Consider the following 22,773-nt stretch of genomic DNA (forward strand, 5'->3'; position numbering starts at 1 on the left):
AATGTATGAAATCTCATATGCATCATATTTAAGGGACAGCAGGGTTGTGGTGGGGGCAAAGAATCATGCTCGTAGATCATTTGTAGATGCCACCTTGCTTAAATACTTTTAAATAAAGTACTACATTACAGCGGGTGCTGTTCATATTTAGCAATTGATGTATGCCAAATACCTGTTGGATAATTATACACAGCACCACTCTACAGAGTTGATTACATCTCCAGGAGTGAATGGCTGCACAATGTTTATTTTTAAAACTTCCAATGCAAGTTTAGCAAAAAGGGTGAAATGACTTTCTCTATAGGCCAGTTTTGCTAGGAAATTAACATGATGTAGATCTGCTGAAATAGTTCAGTTAGTTGCTCTGTGTTTTTCCTGTGAACTGCTATCACTTCAGTGGTATTGTAATTCTCTAAATGTTTAGTGAAGCATTTTGAAATTGCTGGAATTGTTGTTGTTTTTTTAAATCCACACTCAACTCTAAATAACTGTAAGGCATTTACCTGCAGTTCTTCTCCATTATCTAAACCTGATTCCTGTTGACAGATGCACTTTCAAACATATGAAGTGACTTCAGACTGGTGTTGATTCAGTATAGCTGTACCCAACTTGGCCCGAAGAAATCTTGTTCATTCCAGGCGTGTCTCATTCATTCTCTTCTCCTTTCCTCTTTTGAATTTTTTATGCCCACAGCACTCATTTTGTTCCTCAGATATTCTGAACCTTCAGAGAAAAGTTGTCGGGAGATGGGCGTGACTTTATTATATCATATTTAGTATCATGCAAGCATGATGTGCTCTAAATTTCATTCCGTAATTCAGCCTTTCTCAATCTGGAGCCCTCTTGATGTGTTGGACTTCAGTTCCCATAATTGCCAGATCTTTATGTGCAACTTCATATCTTCTTTGGTTAGCCACACACAAAAAGCAGCTGCAGGATATTGTAAACAGTTATATGTGCCTTTTATGATCTATCATCTGTCTTTTATGACCTCCTCATAAACTGACAATATATTGGCTCAATATTCTTACATCTGAACTCTAGTGAACCCACCATTCTTGTACCTGCCAGTGATCAGTTCAGAGGTAAACATACTGCAAGGATAGTTTGTGAACCTTAATAAAAATAGTGGGTGAGTATGTTTTCTGAATCTATGTCTTTTTAGCTATATGGTTACCTTTCTGCATAATAAGAAGGGTTTAAATTTTACCTTTCCCATTAAGAGCACATGTAGTGGTGATAGTCTGATCTTAATCTAAATTATTGAGTGAATCTGCATATGGACTGGCAAATATTGAAGCACTGGTGTGAATAGGAAAGAGTTCATTGATGTAGACGATTAAAACATTCCTTGATAGAATTTAAAGAGGAAAAATACACAGTGACACATGTGAATGAAAGCTCCTGAATGCAAATTTTGTACACTCCTGAGCATTAGTTTGCTTAGTGGCCAAGGAATGGTAAGCTCTACCATTGAGAAAATTCTTTATCACTGGAAGTTTACTGCTTGGGAGTAATAGGCTTGGACAAAGTTTATCCTTCAACACAAGTAAGTCAAACGTAGATTGATTTGATGCTCAATAGAAACCATCTCTCTTGTGCAGCCATTATTTCTTTGTATCTGGATTCTTTATAGTCAGTATTGTCTATGTCTGTAGCAGTAGGAGGAGGATTTTGTTCACTTAAGGATTTTTTAACAGACAATCTGGTGTTCCTACAGTAGTCCTTGATTGCTATCATATAGACAAAGGAGTCAGGAGGAACTCTGTTCATTTTCCAGCATCCTCCAGAAAGGGAGGGGGAGAGAAAACAGGAATCTGTCTCCAGTGAGGACAAAAGAGCCAATAATCTCATAAGTGAAAAGACCACAAGAGTCAATACACTTTCAGACCACAAAAAGCCGATGGAGCAGGACAGAGAGTGGTTGGCTGCTAATCTTTCTGAGTAGCGGCTTTGGTCTGCCTCGCCTGCTAAAGCTATCAACAATCCATATGAAACTCCCATTAGCAAGCGTAAGGTTTTTGTTTCCATCATTGCATTTGACTCTTTTACTCTTTCTCCCTCCTTCCCCCTTGTTCTTGCCTATAGGGAGATGGGAGCTGTCTCCTTGCCTTTCAGCAGATGACTAAAGGGAGAGGAATCTACCTTCTTGGCTTACTTCTCCTTTTGTTGGCATGGACATCCTCCTCTGTGGTTTGAGATGTCAAGGTGCAGGACTAGGGGCTGGCAGGGAATCTTCTAGATTGGCGCAATGCAGAAGCCTGTGCTGTGAAAAAACACAGCCCAGCCCTGAAAGGCAGTGCATTATGAGGGAAACTGCAAATATGATGATGTCTTCTCTGAAAATAGCATTCAGCTCTGGAGTAAAGCTAAGGCCTCCTAAGAGGGGGGAAGCTATATCTATGAAGTGTGGGTCTTCCCAGACTAAAATGATGTAGAAATGATTTAGGTTTCTCAATCATTCTTCTCTTGGAACTTTGAGAAGACGTGTCCCCATTCCATCCATTCTGAAAATTCTGCACTAGTTGGGCTTGTTTTCAGAAGTCACAGAGAGAAATAATGAGAGGAGAACTTCAAGGAAGAGGCACTGTTATTGAGGGATTTTAGCACTGGCTTTACAACCTCGGAGCCTGGTTGCTGTCTTACAGCAGTCAGTGCAGGCATGCCTTTTCCAAACTGGTGCTCTAGCCAGATTTTGGGATTGTAGTTTTAAGATATCTGGAGGGCACCATGCTGGGCAAGACTGGCACAGCCACTTCCCCTTGCCCATGTTTTGATTGCCAGTAACATGTATTCCAATTCACAATGCTTGGAATGCAAATTAATAAACAAGCCAGAAGCGAGCTGGTTCAAGACTTGGTGGGAAGGCTTCAGGCAAGGCCACCTCAATATTCTCGCCCTCTCAAGAGACCTCTGATCCTTTTGGATGATCTGTGAAAAATGAGAACAGTGTGATGGGAGCAAGGGCTCCTTGTTAATCAGGAATTCCCCAGCAAATGTCCAGTCTCACTTCCTTTTGGAGCTAGCCTTAGCATTGGTGAAACGGTAACACTTCCATTTCATGTTGAAAATGCATATCCTATCCTTTGGCTTCAATCCAGTGCTCAGGATAGCTGAAGTAGAATTGAGCATAGTAGCACCTGCTGCAGATTGGCCTCATCTCTTTGGATTATTCACCACTGATCTTTAGGTCCAAACAAAAAGTCAGATGGCTTCGTTTCCTTGTTATTTGGCTAACACAGAAATGTTCCCTTTCACTTCAAGATTCCCTTCAAATGCAAGCTGAGTACTGAGTGTGTTTGCTGGAATTTTTTCTTTTTTTTTTTTTGGAACCCAAGTCCTAAAGATCTCCTTGTTTTGCAGCTGGCTGTTAACAGAAGCATCAGATAACTCTGTTGCTCATTAGGGTCCAAGGTTCAAGTTTTTGAAAAGCAGGTTTGAAACTCCACAGAAATACTGCTTTCTCTTCTAGGCCCATTGTGGAGAATTTCAAGCTCTGGACTTTTTGTTTTAAAGTTACATATACAGGCTTGAGTTAAAGCATTCATATTACTACAGGAGGTGAGAGAAAGCTGGCATCTCCACTACCAAGGCTGATGGGAATGCATTAGACGCTTGATAAGGAGGAATAAAATATCACACCAAATACCAGTGTCAAGAAATTAGGAGAAGTGTTATTTTTTGCTTGGAGATTTTTTTTTTTCCCTGGATGGGCTAAATCCATCAGTTCAGTGGCTAGAGGTGGTCAGCTGTTCCTAATGTCACATTTTAAACTAGATGTGATTTCTCCTTATTTTTATTTATTTTTTTTAATAAATAAATCCCTTCCCATGTCTTTTTTGTTTAGCAGCTGGAAAATGCTGCTGTGGTTGTGGGAGGTCCCTCTGGAAGAAAGAGAAAAGTTTTGGCGAATATGGAATGGAAAGGAATGATTTGGCCATGTCTCTGATCTCCTCCCCTTAGGATAGAGCTCTCTTTTCACCCTCCCTCCCTCCCTCCCTCCCTCTTGCTCCACTCTCTTTCCACTCCCTTCTGTCATTCTGTCTCCTTTCTCCACCTCTTTTCCTCTCCCCCCCCCGCTTCTCGGTGACTAGAGTACTGCATTTTAGTGGCTGGGAGCTGAAGCAAACTTCTGCACTCCAGTCACTCAGCTTCTTCTGTGATGTCATCCTGAAATCACATAACTACGGGATGATAAGTGAACCCCTCGGGATCTGACTGGCTGAAATTACAGACAGGGTTTTATCCCACTCGCTTCCTACAAGCCAAGGGAAAAATAAACCTCATTCCCATGCCCGAGACAGATGGAATGACAGTGTGCTCCAGCGAGCTCTTGTAGGAGCACCCTTGCACTTCAACTCTGAAGAATAAACAAACAAGCCCAGTTTCTCTCCAGCTGCAGAGGCTTTCCTAGGTGGTAAGTTCATCTTCCCTGTGTGGGGGTTTAGTTCTGCTCTTGGGGTGAGCCATGCTGAAGGAATGGCAAATGGGATCAATTTCAGTTTTTCCTGCCTGGAATGAAGGCTGAGGTAAGGAAGGACTTCTGGATGCTGCCCACCTCCTAAATCAGAAGGCAGTGCAACAGTAGACAACTTTTAGGCTGGTACTGAGGGTCCCTAATGCCGAGTATACAGGACTGTCCCCATAGGTCTGCTACATGGCTGGGTCCTCCATCCCAATGGCCAGCAGGATCTCTTTAAGGCAGCGAGGATTAGTGCCGAGAGATGCTAGTCTTCCTGTTGCCTAAAACAAGCTGTTTTGTGAAAAGCACCCCTCTTTTTATAAACTTGCATGCACATGCTCTCAAGATGGAACTTGTATAAGTTAATCTTCACAAACCCAATCAAATTATTATTGTTGTTATTATTGTTATTATCATCATCCTTGTGTTACGACTTGTCACTGAATTTCTGAGGACAGCCCAAAGGAGAAGGGATGTAAATCTTTACTAGATTGACAGATTAGCAGAAATAGCTTCAGGGTTTCTATGGCCGGTGTGTGTGTGTGTGTGTGTGCGTGTGCGTGTGCATGTGTATGTGATTGATTGATTGATTCAGCTGCTCCTTACTGAGCAAACTTGAAAGCTAAACTTAATGTGAACTGGGAACCCCAACTTATAGGACCTGAAGAATAAAATTTATCTACCCAAGGCTTTGCTCCAGAGCTGCTGTTTCCCATGTAACTGATTCCTTTTTATTAATATTTTTATGCAGGGCAAACTGACTGACTGACTGACGCCATCTAGGCTTGCAAAATTATAATTGGATTTGACTCCCATCATTTCCAGAGAGCTGGAAGTGGTCCCAACTGGCAGCACCTTTTTGCTATAGATTCTTTTAATATCTCTTGTATATCAAGACATGAACCTTCTTTTAAGATGTTGGGATGTGTGGGGTAGACATATAGGAAAAAGTGGGGAATAACAGCAAATAATCCAGCCATGTTTCTATAGGATATGGCTTATAGTATTACCCATTTGGGTGAAAGATGTGACATTCAAGAGCAGAATACGGAATCTATCTTTACCTGACTAGGCTAATTTCCATCAGCGGAGCCAGAAGGGGAGGGTTGGAGGCAGAAAGATTCTTTGCTCTTGGCATTGCGATCCTTGTTCTTCCTGTCTGAATCAATACAGATAATTTAGCTGCTTTCCCCCTTTCATACCCTGCAGAATCAACCACCTTTGACAACTCTGGCAGCTGGGTCAATAAACAAACGGGTGTTCTTCCTCCTCTCTTCCTTGCATGTCACTTGACTGAATGGGTCTGCTGGCGTTCATTACTGTAACAGAGGAGATCAACAAGGCAGGCACCTGTTCCTAGTAGACTGGGCATCGAAGCAGATTTTTTTACAAGTGGCTGAGGGGGAAACTGCCTTACCTAAGCTGGACATTTTCATTAAACAGGAAGGAAGGAAAAGGAAGGAAGGAAGGAAGGAAGGGAGGGAGGGAGGGAGGGAGGGAGGGAGGAAGGAAGGAAGGAAGGAAGGAAGGAAGGAAGGAAGGAAGGAAGGAAGGAAGGAAGGAAGGAAGGAAGGAAGGAAGGAAATTTAATTAAAGTCATAACAAAGGTGTTCACATGTTGGGGTGGTTTGTAACCATTTTGGTCCTGTTCGTGGCACCTACTGTAGTTCTTTATCACCATTAGTTTTTATTTATATATTTATTTCTCGCCAGCATTTATATGCTCTTGTTGTTGTGTTGATCTCCCCTGGAAGGACTCCCAAACAGACCATGTGGAACACTAATGCTTTTTGTCTCCATGTATCATCTCTCTTCTCTTCTCTTCTCTTCTCTTCTCTTCTCTTCTCTTCTCTTCTCTTCTCTTCTCTTCTCTTCTCTTCTCTTCTCTTCTCTTCTCTTCTCTTCTCAGCATGTTAATAAGGGTGGGTGAGAAATTAGTTCCATTCCCATTTTATTATAAACTGAAAAATAAAGTGCAATTATCCCCCCATAGCCACAGTTTTCAGTGTTTAAGCTTTGGTGATAAACCTGCATTATCATCATATCAATAGTGTGTATTGGCTTGGCAGGAATGGGTGGGAAGGATTCTCTTTCACAGTTCTGGGCAACCTAGAGCAGACAAAGCAGAAGGGCAGAATGCCGCATCAACCACGTTGCATGATACTGTCAGTAGAAGGCAAAAGGCCCTCTGTTCTGGCTTAATGACTCTGGGCTCTTGGACACAGTTACCAACCTCACCCCTCTGACTTTCTGCACTTTTTGCCACTGTGTGACTACCATCATGGCTACTTTCTGGGACTTTTATGGATAAGGAAGGGAAGGAAGGGCTATTTTCTTTGTCAGTGAGAAAGTGGGAAAATCTATACCTCCGCCAATACTCATCCTAATTTCCTTGGTGGATTTTCCTTCATAGGAAGGAAACAAGGAAACTAAAAGCCAATTCTGCCAGGATAGTAGCAAAGCCACCCTCTGGACACTCTTGAAAAGTGGGGGGAGGGGGGAGGAGCTAAGCACCATGGCACCTTGATTTCATGCAGGAATGGGGCAATCTCAGGAGACAAAAAGAAATGGGAATTTACACAAGTGAGAAGCCATCTGAATCCCAGCGTTTCCTCTGGAGAAGACCTGAGGTAAAAGTTTATTGGCTCAGCTTCCCAAGTGGGGACATGCCACTCTCAGATGCTCATCCCTACAATGGAACAGGAGGTATCACCTCTATAAGGCTCACTGTTATCTTGGGAATATATAGAACGATGCTGGCAGTAATGGGGGCAGAACAGCCTATTATTCTACACAATAGCACCACCTTCTCTGGGGCACACTGAACGATTCCCTGGACCCAACCTGCTATTTATAGGGGCAGCTTTGATAGAAATACCGCAAGGACAGAACAAGGTCAGCTAGGTATCCAGAACACCCTGAAAAATACCCACCATTCTTTCAATGAGCACCCTAAATTGGTGGGTGATCCTCTTGAAGAGGTATTTGGGGACAAGATTAGTTTCTCTCCTCTTTGCCCCTCTCAGTTTCCCATGGACCCTTGAAATAGAATGACATGCAGGATGCATTCTGGTATGTCTTTTGGCTGTGTTTTCAAATTAAAAATAATTGTTTAGCAGCAAGATGACTTTGGGAGAGTTCTGTTGGCACCAGGAGCAGCTTTTGGACTTGATAACTAAATACAGATGTATTTCGTTGTATGCCCAACAATTCACTTCTTAAGAGGTCATTTGTGCCATTGTGGTAGCATCAATTCTTCTGGTTATACAACCTCACCAATGAATCTTAATAGCTCCAAGAGGTTGATAGAGGAAGGTTGTAAGAGCACGGTAGGGATGGTGTGACTCCAAGAGGAGAAGCAGTCTACGTATATGTTTTTCTTCAGTTGTTCTTGTGGCTTCCCCACAAAATTCATCAGTTGCTTGTATGTGCAGCTGCCCAACCCTTGGGAAGAATGTGGGAGGTTCATTCCATGCCTGCAATTGGGCAACCTGGGCTACATATAGCCTTCTGGGAAAGGTCAGTTCCGAAAAACTATGTTGAAAGTTCTCTAAGAGAACTTAGAAAAGATTTAGTAGGTTTAACTGTTGATCAGTAGAAAACCCTGGAAAGTATTTTATGACTGCCTGTTTGTAAGGATGTGCGTGTTCCTCCCCTCACCTAATAGTTACTGTAAACAAATTTTAGATGAGGGATTGTATATGCACATCACCATTATGCAGCTGGCCGTGAAATAAACAAATGCCTTGTATTTTAAATATTGAGCACTACTGTGTATTTCTTGAGCATTTTCTTTGTGTGTTTATGCATGCTTGGTGCTTTGATGATGATTTTGAGTGTATATGTACTACTTTAGCCTCCTCTTTGGGCAAGCAAAGGAAGGTATATGCTGAATTTACCATTTTTTTGCTTACGTAAACTGTATAGTTACTGCAGGTTAATTCCATAGTTGCTATCAGGATGTGTGTCTGTCTGTGTATGTATGTGTGTGTATGGATATGTGTACATGTATGTATGCGTCCTTGTATTCTGTGGGAAAGAATTGTGGTAGGTTAGAATTGTAAGGCCATTTCAGAAGTTCTTGCTCTTTGCAGATAAGCACTTTGTGACTCCACACTCTTCCATTAGTTCATTTTCTGTTCCTGAATCAATCTTTGGCTTTTTGCCAGATATAAGTCATTTTTCCCCCCTGAACAAGTGCATTCCATATTGTATTCAAGCAGTTCCAGGAAACTTCATAGAGGCTTCAAAATAGAAGAAGAAAAAGAACATATTGCCTGATTTTCTTTATGATTAAATAGAATGTTTTTTTTTAAAAACTCTACAGCCCTATTTGAACATGCCTGAACACCACACAAAAAATAGTTTTGAAGCATCAAATGTGTGACCTAATGCAACTATAAATTTTATCAGAGATCTTTCATATAAGAAGGTAAACAGAGGTTTAATCTTACTTATCTGACAAGATCTCTGGGTAAGTTGTTCTATTTATTCAGCATTAAAACAGAAAATACTGTCTTGTGACAGTTATGACCAAAGTCTTATTTAGGGCACAGGCAGACAACTCACCAGTCTTTGAGTTGGCAGAAAACTCTGTTGGCATAAAATTTGCTGGGTTGATCACCAAGTCCTATTCTATCTCTGTAATTAGGCTAACAACTGGTGCTGACAGTATAGTTTTAATATGGGACAAGTTAAGGAATACGATTGGTAGATTCCTTCATTTCTCTCCTACTGAATTTCAGCTGCCAGTGGAAAAACAACCACCAATCACTGTCCCTAATGGGGCGAGATGGGTTGGGCAAGTGTAGGTAAGTGTGGAGCAGTGTGTTTAACCACCTGTCACATTGCCTGATTAACATGTCACAGATGCATGTCCTTAGTCTAACACTGGTCCCCACAGTGGTGGGTCAAATACAGAAAACTCACAAACAGAATATTGGAGATAACAGTACCCTCCCGTTTATGTTCCTCAGCAACCAGTAGAGAGAAGCTTGCACTTTCAGCCAACTTTTTCATTATATTCTCCATTGCAGTTGCCAAGATCCATTTTTTGGCCAAGTAGAACCAAGCAGACCTATATAGGGGCCTGTCTGGTGCTTGAAAACCCTCCTGTATTTTGTAGTTCCTGGCTTATAGCAAAAATCAGAGGTTCAGCTCCTAGAATGCAATTCATGGGAGACTGTTTATATTTTTGTAGTTTTACATCCCCCTCCCCTCCCTTCCCTCCTCCCCCCCAGGTTTCCTATATCCTTGGATCAATGTAAAGTGCATCTGCCACAAAACATCCTGTGTTCAGATGATGGGGGGGAGGGGGGAAAGAAAAGGGGAAGGAGTCCTGTACAATTGTTTTGGCCCAGTTTTCATCAGTGCTTCTTCAGCTGGAATGAGTTCCTGTGGCAGGGGGATATGGCGCAGACCTCAGGGAGGCAGACTGGTGTCTCTTCTTTGCAGAGGACAGGAGCGCACATGATATGGTGTGCCCGGCAGTCAGTTGGCAGGGTTGCAGTGTTTCTTCTGTTTGTAACTAAAAGCAGATACCAGCCAAGACATTATTTAAGTCTCAACTGGGAGATCTGGCTTAACTGTTGATTTCCTTGTCTTCTTTCTCTGATCCTCCATGCAGAAGTTGGGCACACTCAAGGGCCCCTAGATGGAAGCCTCTATGCCAAGGTGAAAAAGAAAGACTCGCTTCACGGCAGCACTGGCGCTGTCAACCCCAATCGCATTGCCCTTTCTGCCGCCCCCAACCACATTGAGCACACACTCTCGGTCAGCAGCGATTCAGGGAACTCAACGGCGTCCACCAAGACAGACAAGACCGATGAGCAGGCAGCCCCTTCAGTCCCCAGCAGCAGTGGAGGAAACAACCCTATTTTGACCCCTGAAGAAAAGCGGGAGCTTGAGAGTTTGCTCAGTGGATTTGGTTTGGAAAACGAAGCCACCATGCACAACCACAGCCCCAGCGAGGTAACAGTGGCTGCTTCTGCTTCATCTGGCCGCCATATAATACCAGCTCAGGTTCATGTCAATGGAGAAGCTGCTGGCTTAGTGGCTGAGAGGGAAACTGACATTTTGGATGATGAGTTGCCCAACCAGGATGGACACAGTGTGGGTAGTTTAGGTACCCTTTCCTCTTTCGATGGCACTACCAACACCAGTGACATGGGCTATCATGAGGCCCCCCGGATGGAGAGCCTCACTTCCTTGCCCAATGGTTCGTCCAATTTCAATGGCCTAGACAAGCTGCATGATTCAGAGATGGTTATCAATGGTGGTTATCCCTACAACAACCAGAATGCCTTGCGGAACATCATGGGGCGTCATCCTCATGATCTGTACGGGCACATCCGGCCCTCGGTGTCTGCCCAAGAAAATCTGGCTGATTACCACCAGCATGGCTTCCCCACTCCTGGCTGGTTACAACCCCAGCTACCAGCCTCCAGCCAGCAGTATCCCTATGGCTGTGACTCAAATAGCATATACCGCTCCCAGTCCTTCCCCACAGCTACTGCTGAAACCTCCCAGCTTCCCCAAGCACCAGCCCGAAGCACAAGTAGTCGGGAAGCTGTCCAGAGGGGGCTTAATTCTTGGCAGCAACAAGGTGGAGGTAGCAGACCACCATCGCGTCAACAGGATGGTGCTCGAGACAGCCAAAGTTCCAGTATTGCCAGTGTGAGCCCTCAATCCAGCCCTTCACAAGCAGCACCCCCTCAAAGCATCAGCATCCCTGAATTCCCTAGAGTTGCCTCCCAGAAGGAAATAGAACAGTCAATTGAAGCCCTCAACATGCTCATGTATGACCTGGATCCCTCTGTCTCCATGATGCACAAATCCCAGAGTGTTCCATTGGCTTCCAGAGAAGGCAGGCCACATCCAGTAACTCTTTCAATGTCTGCCCAACCTGTGATTGGACCTCAAGTGGTGCAACCAAAGGCCACCAATGCTTTTGGCTTGATTCCAGGAAGCCCTTCACAAAACTCCCTAGGCACCAGTGTGCCCCAGATGGCCGAACCAGTACCCAAAGCTCATCCTATGAAACTGTTGCTCAACAGTGCTGGAGAACCAGAGCGTCCAGCACAAGATTTCAGAGAGGCCTATTCTCCATATGGCTATCAGAACCAACAGCCAATTGTCATACAAGGAAAAAGCCATGGGCAGATGGCAGGAAGCTCTCCCACATCTCCTAGGTCTCATGCAGCAGCATGCAAGGTCATGGAAGGGCAGCATCCTTTGCTGATATCACCTCCCTCATCCACAACAGCAGTCCAACCCCAGATGCCCTTAAAGGAGGCTGAGAGTCATGGAGAAGCCTCTCAGGCCTCAGGGGAAGAGCCTTTGCATCTTGAAGGTCTGGTGGCTCACAGAGTAGCAGGTAAGGAAGTCTTGCTTTGTGTTTTCTTACAAATAAGCAGGCTCTATTTTAGGGATTGAAATGTGGGTTTTCTAGGTAGTAGGATGCTTAGGAACTTGGTTTTGTTAGGATGGCTTCATTCAAATTAAAGTGATAAACTGAACTCTTCCCATAAAAAGCACAGAGAAAATACGGTAATACAGAAAAGAAGAATGTTTCATTTGCACCCACAATGGCCTTTCTCTAAGCATGCATAGATTTTCAATAGCTGCTATTGACTATTTATTCAGTACTAAACAATGGCCTGGGCACTGTGCCTCATACTTGATCTGCATGCCATGCCCAAGGAGGTTGTGTTCCAGGAGGTTACAGATTGAGAGGTTAGAAGGGGACTGTTGGTGGTGCAATAAAAGAGATTCAAGCATTGATGTAGCTAAAGGAAGGGCTGCCCTGGCAATTCATGGAGAAAAATGCATAGCTGAAGAATTCCCCTATGCATAGCAATGCATGAATTAATATAGGGGTGTGAAAATGTCTCAGATATTTCACATAAGTTATTGTCTTGGGCCAGTAATGGCTAGCATTTTTGCAAGTGTGTCATATTCAAACACCAAGTATTTGATAGTGCCAGCATAGTACATACTATAGCTCAGATAGTCTGCCCCTGTTAAGCTGGAGGTACAGGCAGGACTGCAGCCCTAATTGTCCCATATTGAAGACTAGAGGATCCCCCTCCCCCACCATTTCAACCTGCAAGTTGGGGTATCATTGCTATATGTTGGCTTTCTGTAATCTGTACATAGTCTCTTTGTAACATGAGTTAACAGTGAGTACCACAAACCTTTCCCCAAGCTTTTTTTGTAGAGAATTCCCTTCCTTCCTTCTCCCAGAAGGAGAAAAGTTGATTTTGGGGGCCACTGGGCTCACTTCTCTGGATTTGGATGCTCTCCCTGGGTTCTGATAGCCACAGCTAATCAGTGGGCTGGTACCGTGCATCTATGCCTCCCTTGCCCCAAATTTACAACTTGAAACATATGAAAGCCCGTATTTCTAATGTGTAATTGTTAGCAGTTGACATTAAAACATACAATACAACATTGTTGGATAGGTTGGATCTTAGGGAGAAATTACCCAGCAACTGCTAGGCTGACTGTGGCAAACAAGACAGGGCTTTGATTTGATTTTATATCCAGTGAGTGAGTGGCAAAAAGCTTTTAGTGTCTTTGCTGCAAGTTGTTGACTTAGGAAGGAAATGTCCTCCACACCCATAGAAGCTCAATATTCCATAGCCTCGGGTGCTTCTTTCATGTCTTTTTCTGAAGCCCAGAGCACTGGAAGTCTTGGGCTTGGCTCTGCATTCTCCAAGCTGAGAAAATGGTATTTGCTGAGAACAAGTAATGTGCATGAGTTTAAATGGGTGAAATTCCCATAATTGTTTCCCTTTTGGTGAAAAAGGCTTTGCCGAAGAGCTTTGTCTTTGCTACTCTAGATATCTGAAAAAGTGGTGGAATCCCACTTTTTGTAGCGTGTCTGTGGCACAGAAAGGACAAGGTACCTAACCCTTTGGCCTATAACCCTGGTCGAAAGCATCTTTGACCCTGCTATAATCAGTGGAAGGGAATTATAATGGACTAAAACGCTTTAGCCTGTTAGATCCCCACTCCTGACCCATTACTAATGCCATGCTCAACAGCCTTTTCTTCCACCCCTAGTGATAATTTTACTAAACCCAGCTGTCCAGGTGCTTTTTAAACATCTCTCTTCAAGCATATATTTGACCACCTTAAAAAAATGCTGATCCAAAACCTGATGATTAGAAGCTTGCCATCTTAAAACAGACTTGACTTTTTATTTACATAACAGATTCTAGATTTTATTCCATGCAGTATATGACAACAGGTAAATATGTTTTGTCTTGGATACCATGAAGGTTTTTAAAAATGTATTCAGGCAACCCTCCCTTTTAACTGATATGGATAGATTATTTTGAAACAATAGTTCCTTCAGTAAGTGCCTTCATCATATTGAACAAGGTTGCATATTGAACAAGCTTTGCCCAAGCAGAAATTACAGAGGGTACACTTTCCAAAACTGTTTTTGGGATTAAAGCTCTGGAATTCTTTGAAAACCACGATACATAGTGGTGGGGAAATAATGTGACGATTGCATTCAGTATGCAGTGTCAGCCTCAGCAGTTTCAGAGATGGTAATTAGATGAAAAAGTATTTAATTGTAGAGCTACTCAGAAACGTCCTGGATCTAATCCAGCCATCAGTGCTAGCCAAGGGTGCTTTTCAGCTTCTGGGGCGTGGGCATTAAAAGTATTAGTTGGGGAGCAGAGAGAAAATGGCTTATTTGGGGATAAAGAAAACAGTAAGATGAAAAAAAAAAGTAGCACAAGGCTGATTCACTGTGCTACACATTCTTGTAATGTGTGTAGATGCACTTAATTTAAGTAGTGAATCTGTGGTAGAAATACGTTCCTGGAATTTAGTTTAGGTGCTCAGTGTTCTTTCACAGCCTGAACTCAGATAAAAGGAGTTTTGTCCATTCACGCAAAACCTAGCAGTAAGCAGTGCTTGTTTGCCTGGAAATTGGCAGTAATACCCATAATCCACTGATTTTTCATCTTCTCCAGAACAGTACTTCAATGTGTTGCAGAAGAAACTTACTTTTTAGAACTTGTTCAAAATCTACATTTTAATAAAGTTACAGGGGAAATGTGTTCAGTTCATATTTCAATTCAGTGTGAACTTATCCAATTTGAACTTCTTGAACATGTATGTGAACTGATGCACCAATGTGCTAAATACAGGTTTCTGGACCTGGAGATGTAGTTTGACAATTCAAAAAAGAAAGCATAAAAATGCATGTGTTAAGTAAAAGAGCATACTAAAATATACACATTAGGAAAAGCATGCACAAAGTCACTTATTATGACAAACTGCTCGGGAAAAAAAATGTAAATTGGGAGAAATGCACACAAAATGCATATGAAATTTTGTGTTGACTTTTTGTTTTTAAATGCAAATCGACGGAGAATCTAAATATAAGATTGGAAAAATGAAAACTCAAATGAAACCAAAATGGACAGGTTTGCCCTTTCCATCATGCAGCCCAATTTGAAAGCAAACAACTGGCAGACGCTAGAGAATGATAAGAAGGAAATGCCCAGAACAAGCTGAAAGAGCAAGGGCCAGCATGTTATTTACAATGACTTGCTATAAATTGCCTGTTTGTTCCAAGGCAAGTATGTGTGGAATTTCACAGATCATCCTCCTCTCTGGTTCTCGCTGTCATGAGAACTCCAGTTTCCTATTCAGGGGCAGGGGACCCCTCCTGCAGTGATTACAGCAAAATGTCACTAGGAGGACTTGCTTCCCAGGAAAAGCTAAGCATTAGTTTCAGCATCCCTGAAAATCCTGCTCATCCCAAGAGAACCCAAGGTCTAAATGGAAACCCTGGAACAATTAGCACGATCTGGCTGAGTCATGCTTCATAATCCATTTCACTACGGTTGGGTTGGGTTTGCCAGCCATAACAACTCTGTCATCCCCTCTGAATCCTTTAGTCTGGTGTGCTTGGGTGTCCGGGGAATTCTGGGAGTTGAAGTCCACACATCTTAAAGTTGCCAAGTTTGAGAAACATTGCTTTAGTCCTTCTGACCATTCCGGAAGATGCCGGAAGCTCTGGCTTTCCTGGCCTCTTCTCCCTCTACTTCTTTTCTGGAGTGGAGGAATTTGTGGTGTGCCAGTGAAGACAGATGTAAAGGGGAAGTCTTGCTTACCCCATATCACTTTCCACCCCTTTTTCACAACCCCCAGTTGCTTCAGGCTGGTAAAAACTACAGAGCAGTTCCTACAGAGGGGCTGTTTTCATATGGCCTCTTTAGGACATCATCTCAGTTTCTGGCACAAGAATGAACTAATTCCCTGGTAGGCTGTTCACACAACATGGAGAGGAAAGCAAAGTAATTTAGCCCCCATCCCGCAGAGGACTGGGACAGTTGGGGCTAAATTTAACCTCCTCTGAATTAATGGAGTTACTTATACAATTTAGTTCATATTACATGCCTACCTCTCCTATGAGAGCCTTTCTGGATGGAGGGTGGAACTGCATATTGAGGAAACTCCCAAATTCCCTGGTATTCAGGACTGATTAAAATCCACCCTGAATCCAGATTTGCTATCTAGGAGTAGGAGATTTCATACGTTTTGAAGTTTGTTATTAAAATAAATATTGGGAAAGCATTTTAATAGCAATACATAAATTTTTCATCGCTAAATGACAGATACAGCACAGTCTTATATATGTCTGCTCTGCAGTAAGTCCCACCAAAAGGGAATTCCTACGTATAGAAGGTATAGGATTGCAGCCTGTATGGAAATGCTGAGGCAGAGGTTGAGAGAAATGCTTTTAACATGAACCTTTTTGTACTTGATATATGAATATGAAGGCAATCTTAGTTACCCCACTGATTTATTGCAGTTCTCAAACATTACAAGCAACAAAAATAATTTTGAGTCTAAGCTTTTCTTCAAAAGTATGGAATTATAATGGAATTATAATTAAATTGCCACCTTACTTTTTCCATGTATGTTGTTAGCTAATTAACACAGACTGACAGAACTGACAGTTGTGCAAAAGTATCTGATAAAGGCAGTACATGAGGCTTGTGAAATAGATGCATTTTCTGGTTAAACTAATTACTAACAAATGGGTACTTAGACAAATATTAAAAAATGAGCATATTGTTGCAATGGCAAAAAATGTAAAGTGCTAGTGATGGAGGAGAAGAAACTCAGGACAGGATAGAGAGATAGGCTGAGCCTTTGGTCAAGAGGAAGTGCAGCAATGTTTACTGAAGAAGGTCCAGATATGTCTGTATCACAGATACTCCATTTCTTATAATATGAGTAGTCATAGAGCCACATTTATATCATGATTGCATTTGCATTTTATCTGTATCCTGTCACACTATCAACTCCTTAGGTGAGATAACCACGAGGTCCTTCACCTCCTGATATTATTGCTGTTCTCTATTTCATTTCATTTGTTTCTTCCTCTGGACTCAGTCTGCACCACTGCCCAGTGGAGTTCTTTTTTCCCACCCTGTTTACATGTGAGAGGAATACAGATGAAGAAGCCACAACAGACCACATCCTGTTTTTACCATGAGCTAGACCACCATGTGTCAGATTGAGGTTCAAATACCAAGTTGATAAGGGTTGTGTCCTGAGCATGGTTTGAGTCCAAAGGAAGCTAGCAGTCTGAATGGTGTTTGTTACCTCAGAATTCTTATTCCTGAAGTTACCCTCTATATCCAAGGTACAGTGAAAGAACTAGTAATTGAAGAGTTTTCTTCAGGTCTTGTATTATGACCCACTCTCAAGGCAATGTCTTAAAGTCTGGAGTAAAATTTCAACTAATATTTTCTCTTATGTTCTTTTCCCCTTTTCTCCTTTGTCTGTTGTAATTTTGTTCTTTCTCTGTGTCCTCTCTCTCTCACACACTCTCCATGATGGATTTTGTTTCATCCTTGGTTGACCTTCTGCTCCTCTACTCCTATCCACCCTACCTCCATCTCACCTTGTCAGAATACAACGCCAAACTCCGGGACCTCCGGAAGAGCATGAAAAGCCCCCATCCTCCTCTTCACCGACAGCGATCCTTCTCCTTTTCTGGTTTGTTCTGTTGCTGCTTTTCCGTCTTTCTCCTTGGACTTTCCTGCCATAGGTCTCCCTTGCATGGCTTCAGGCTCCCTTGCTGTGGCATGAACTCTAAACTGGAAAGGTGCAGCTTTTTTCCATACTGTGGGGGTGGAAGGATATGGCTAATTTAAGAGTCCTTTCCAACATGGCACCGTTCATTTATTTACTAGCTAACTTTCATTGTAGAAAGTAAGGTCTGAGAAATTTATCTTCTTTTTCAGTGAAAGGGATGACTTCACACCACAGATAAACATTTTTTTCCCCTGCAACTGCATGTGGAATTTGGAAAGCACATAATAGGTGTGTTCACAAAATGGCAGCCTTGCCTATTCACAATCTCCCATAGCTTGTTTAAAATGCCATGAACTAGAAGGCAAACATCCTCAGAAGATGCAGTTTACTATTCTGTTGTATCTTTGTGGGACCAAAGGCTCTCTTGCTCCTTGCAATTGGCCAGATTCCTTCCCCATCCTCATCCAAAAAGTCTTTTTTTAAAAAATAAAGGGAGTACAAAGCCTGGTGAGCATCCAGGGTGGTGTTTACCAAAAGACTGGTTCCTGCAGGCACTGCATTTTTTATCTTTGTTTCAGACAGTGATAGGTCCCTACTCACGTGGAAATATGTAATACTCTGTAGAGTCCCCTCAATTTTTCCATGTTTATCTGTATCGGACCCATGTGCTGCCCAGGACTGGACTCTAAAAACAGCCTTACTAACTCCAACATTTTTGTTTCTATCACTGGTTATGTTTTTGCCTCCTCCTCCTCCTCCTCCTCCTCCTCCTCCTCCTCCTCCTCCTCCTCCTCCTCCTCCTCCTCTTCCCTTCCCTTCCTCTATTACAGCGTGTTTAGTGAGCTCAATGAGAGATCCATTTGCTCTATGTGATGCTCATCTGTGGCGTGTAGCTAGAAATCACTTGCACAAGGACTGGCTGGGGAGAGCTTGTCTTCTTCAGGGCAACCACACTCACTACTGCTTTGTGATTGGCATTGGATCAATATTTCCATAAATGTTGAAGGGAGGAGTGTGCATGGAACTGGTGAAGGGAGGAGTTTGCATGGGATTGTTGTGGAAAGAGGCAACGGTTCAGGAATGGAATATTCACTTTCAATACAGCTTGGCCAGATGTCAAAGTTATTTAAGGGCCTGTGTGTGTTCTGCAGCACTGCTGTGGCATTTTACTTCAGATCTTTCCATGGAGCCTGGCAGCACTGAATGGAATCAGGGTAGGGGCTTCCAGTTCTGCATGGCAAAGAAAGAAAGTGTGAGCATGTGGGTGTGTAAATTCTAGAAGATCTGATTCACCAGGGCCACTCTGGAGAAAGGAGGCTGCCAATGGATTTCAAAAGTGCAGTTGCTTCATAGTGTCCTATTACATACTTGGAATTTATGGAACAGCAAGCCTGAAGTTCTCCAGAGAAGAATGACCTTTCACTGGAACTTCCTTTTTAGCAGCAGGGAGTCCTGAATACTTGAAAAATGTTTCAACTTTTTTTCACCAATGCAACCCCCATGGTATATAAATGTTTGCCGTTAACTTTTGCATCATTGTTAGGACTGCTTCTAAAATCAGTGTTGATTTGTGTCAATCTCTATATTTCAGTAAGAAGGACTGCCATTCTAACAGAAGATACTACTGTTTAATCTGTTTAATTTGTGCCAATTACAGGATACTTGGGCCTTCTGAATCCACCCAACTCTGTCCCTACAGGTTTGGAATTTGAACGCCTGCAAAATTTCACAATGCTTTAGTTGGTCTGGAAGATGGCTTTTCGCTTGTCCACTCTTTGCTTCCTGAGGGCCTGGGGACCGTGATCTCATTTAGACTTTGCTTGTCTGGCAGACAGCTCCAGGATTAGTGCAAAAGCATGCTGTACACCTGATAGCCTGTCACTTTGGCTTCTGGCCTCACTGTGGAATGAAAATGAATACGTACAAGCCTCACCCCCCTGTCCCCCAAATTGAAAAGGAGTGGAAAGAGAACTGGAATGGGCACCAGTGCATGCGTGATTGACTTCACACGTTTGGGCCCCACGCACATCAGCTCTATAGAATATTGTTAGAATGATGGAAATGGCTCACACATAGGAAAGAGCCTCAGCACTATTGCATAAACTCTGTGATTCCCCAAAATTTCTTTAAATGGTGTTATCTCTTCTGCTGAGAGGCACTAGTATTCCTGGGGTGTGGGAGAGGAATCTACAGTGAGTGAATAGTTGGCTGCTCTTGTGCTAGCCATGTTTCTCCCAGCATGGGTCCGATCCTGCTAATCTTTTAACTGCTCAAATTACCGGTAAAGGCAGATCAAGCTATGGATTCTGTACTGTACTGTAAGGTTCCTTCATAAGTACTGTAAAATATTCTTTTCCTTTTAAAGCAAAGGCACTTTTGGAGGGCCAATGTTTCTGTTGACAAGTCTTCAAATTTAATGACTGAAAGGAAAGAGGGCTTGAGGACTGTTTTTATTGTTTAAGTAACAGACAACATGGGAATGGCTATGATTTCTTCCCCTGCAAGTCAACAGTGCTAACCAAGATGTGATAGCTAACCTTCCCTTTCTCGCCAACAGATGAACAGTGAGATGTCTCTTATAATCAGTACTGGACTGCCTGCCACCACCTCAATTTCATGCAAAAAGACACCCCCCCTGCCCTTTGTAAACATATATTAAAACAGTTACAGTGCTGGCATCACTGTGCATTGTGGAGGAAAGCCAATATACCCTTTCTGCTATGAAGAATTTTGCAATTAACCATTTCCGACTCAGCCATCACACCAGGGTCCAACAAATTGGGAAGCAGGGCAAACCAGGCAGTCCCACCAATGGGTACACAGATTGTTCAGGCTAGAAATTACTGCAAAATTCAGTTGTTTCTCCTCAAAGCTCACTGCTTGCAAAGTAAAGTTAGCTATTTTCAAGAAACCACATGACTGCTGATGGAGGAGGCCTCAATCCACTCTTCAAGCAGACCTGAAGCAACATCTGGTAATTCTCCATTAGTTCCCAACGGTCATGGGAACTTCACAGTAATCTGATAACCTAGTGCCATTTTATATCCCTTTGGACCTTCTTCTTTATATTCCTGAGATACATTACCTAATGACATCACACCATGGCTTGGTTCACTGTTACACTAAGTCAATGATGTTTATTGTTGGTTTAGTGAAATATGTGGATCCACCCATTATGATTTAGTATTAGGAGTGAACCAAGCCATTATGGCTGGTAAAAAGCAATTACAGTTTAAAAACCTGCTCCCTTACTGCTGATATGTGAGACATAGCACAGAGACAACCTATCAGATACTGTGTTTCTTGTAAAATCTGGTGAAACTATTAGTGTTAGTCTAAAAACAGGAAATACTATCAATATTTATTAATATTAAAAACAACATTAGCACTTCCCTTCAGTTTATACTATCTTTCAATCTGATCAGGTGAGGGAGACCTTCTCTTTGATGGTACCATTATTCTGGAATTCATCTAGCTTTTTATATTCTCATTTTAGATACTGTGGAAACTCTTTTCTTCCTGTGAGGCTTATTATGATTGCTTTTACTATTTCCCATATGCTAACTGACAATGTTTATTTTTAAAGTGTTTTTATTACTGGTGTGGGTCTTCCGGGCTGTGTGGCCGTGTTCTGGAAGTTTTGTTTCCTAACGTTTCGCCAGCATCTGTGACCGGCATCTTCAGAGAGCCCAATCCCCCCCGCCCCAGATCTCTATAAATACCCACAAAAGGGTCACCTCATCCTGGGCACAGAGAGAACTGCTCCTGTCTGTGCTCCTGCTCTCTGAAGATGCTGGTCACAGATGCTGGTGAAACGTTAGGAAACAAAACTTCCAGAACACGGCCACACAGCCCGGAAGACCCACACCAGCCATTGTATTCTGGTCGTGAAAGCCTTCGACAATACATTGTTTTTATTACTGTTTTGTTTTGCAAAACCATCTTGAGAGATTTTTATTTTAAAAGGCAGGATACAAGTGATGAAATAAATAGATGTTACTTACAGATTGAATTTCCTTCAAAGAATATATCCCCCTTCCCTTTTCTCGGTTCTATGAGATGAATTAGGGTGGGTGACTGATACAAGGTCATCCAGTGAGTTTTAGGGATGAATGATATTGAACCTATATCTCATCTTTGGCTGCTTCCAGATGTGGTCCTTTACTGCGAAATTGCCACGGGGAGGAGGAAAGTGAGTTATATGAGATGAACATCCATTATAATCCTCGCATTTTCCCTGTTTTGCTTTTGTCTTTTTTTAACTTCAAGGTCTGACTTTTTTTGTGAAGGAAAAAAGGCTAATGTGCTCACTAAAGGATAGATGTCCAAAGTCCCATTTATCTCTCATTTTAAAAAGTTTTTCAAAAAACTGAAAACAGCTCTATATCTCATGATACCACTTAAATGAGTGTTACACATTTTACAACTTTAACAATTAAATGCTTTTTCCATTCCCTACCATTTCAGTGATTGCACCAGATCTCATATCTTCTTCTTTTTTTTTTTTGCACCTCACCAGTTCTTGTTTCCTTGCTTTTGTTTTCTGTAATGTCCAATGTTTTGTTTGAATTGTGCCTTAATAAATTAGGTTCAGCCATTAATGTGAAACTAGACAAAAGAGTATATTACAGAAGGAATGTCCCCTATGTGCACAAGTGTGGGCTTGTGAATTAGACTTCTGTTTTCTTCTCTAACAAAAAAAAATGCATCTTATTTTTGAGAATGAAGGAGGTGGTGTTGGCCTCTCCACCAGAATGAATGACAGAAGAAGTTTTGATACAAAATATACTTCAAAAACATTCTGAGATCTGTGCAGAATCAAGAAATATAAAACAGGATTATTCAGTCGTAGTCATTAGCCAGGGCAGCAATATAGAAGTTTCTCTGTTGCCCTGCTCTGAATACCAATAGTTATTTTCATGTCTAGCCATGTTAGTTTCTCTGGAGTATCTGTCTGGTTATTGTTTGAAGTAATATACTAGATTAGATGGATCTGTGGTCTCATCTACTAAAGCTGCTCTTGTGTTCTTAGAAAACCCTTTACATCATTAGGTTAGGCTTTCTTTGTAATTAAGTGGGAATCACATAAAATATAGGTATGGTTTTATCACACTTGAATACAATGATATGGAAACTCTTTTTGCTTTTGCCGCTTCTCACTGTCTCTGGAATCAGAGCTATGCAAAGTCTTTTAAGAAATGGGACACAGAGAGAAAGAAATAGAAAGGTTTGGC

At 42.2% G+C, this 22,773-nt stretch overlaps 1 protein-coding gene across 14 annotated transcripts in view; it reads left to right on the plus strand.

Moving 5' to 3' along the window:
* TNS1 (tensin 1) overlaps positions 1 to 22,773 on the plus strand; it is a 325,093-nt gene that overhangs the window by 256,057 nt on the left and 46,263 nt on the right. For 9 of the 14 annotated variants that reach the window (XM_088146384.1, XM_088146386.1, XM_088146387.1 and 6 more), the window contains 3 exons: positions 10,089 to 11,837; positions 17,414 to 17,500; positions 19,197 to 19,238. In XM_088146384.1, coding sequence (XP_088002510.1) covers positions 10,089 to 11,837; positions 17,414 to 17,500; positions 19,197 to 19,238 — 1,878 coding nt within the window. The remainder of the gene's footprint in view (positions 1 to 10,088; positions 11,838 to 17,413; positions 17,501 to 19,196; positions 19,239 to 22,773) is intronic. The other 5 variants (XM_088146390.1, XM_088146391.1, XM_088146392.1 and 2 more) reach the window with 2 other exon arrangements.

Source organism: Python bivittatus, unplaced genomic scaffold, assembly GCF_059951505.1.
Source record: "Python bivittatus isolate LINGU-HERP-01145 unplaced genomic scaffold, Pbiv_v1 ctg000480_np1212, whole genome shotgun sequence".
Classification (NCBI taxonomy): Eukaryota; Metazoa; Chordata; class Lepidosauria; order Squamata; family Pythonidae; genus Python; species Python bivittatus.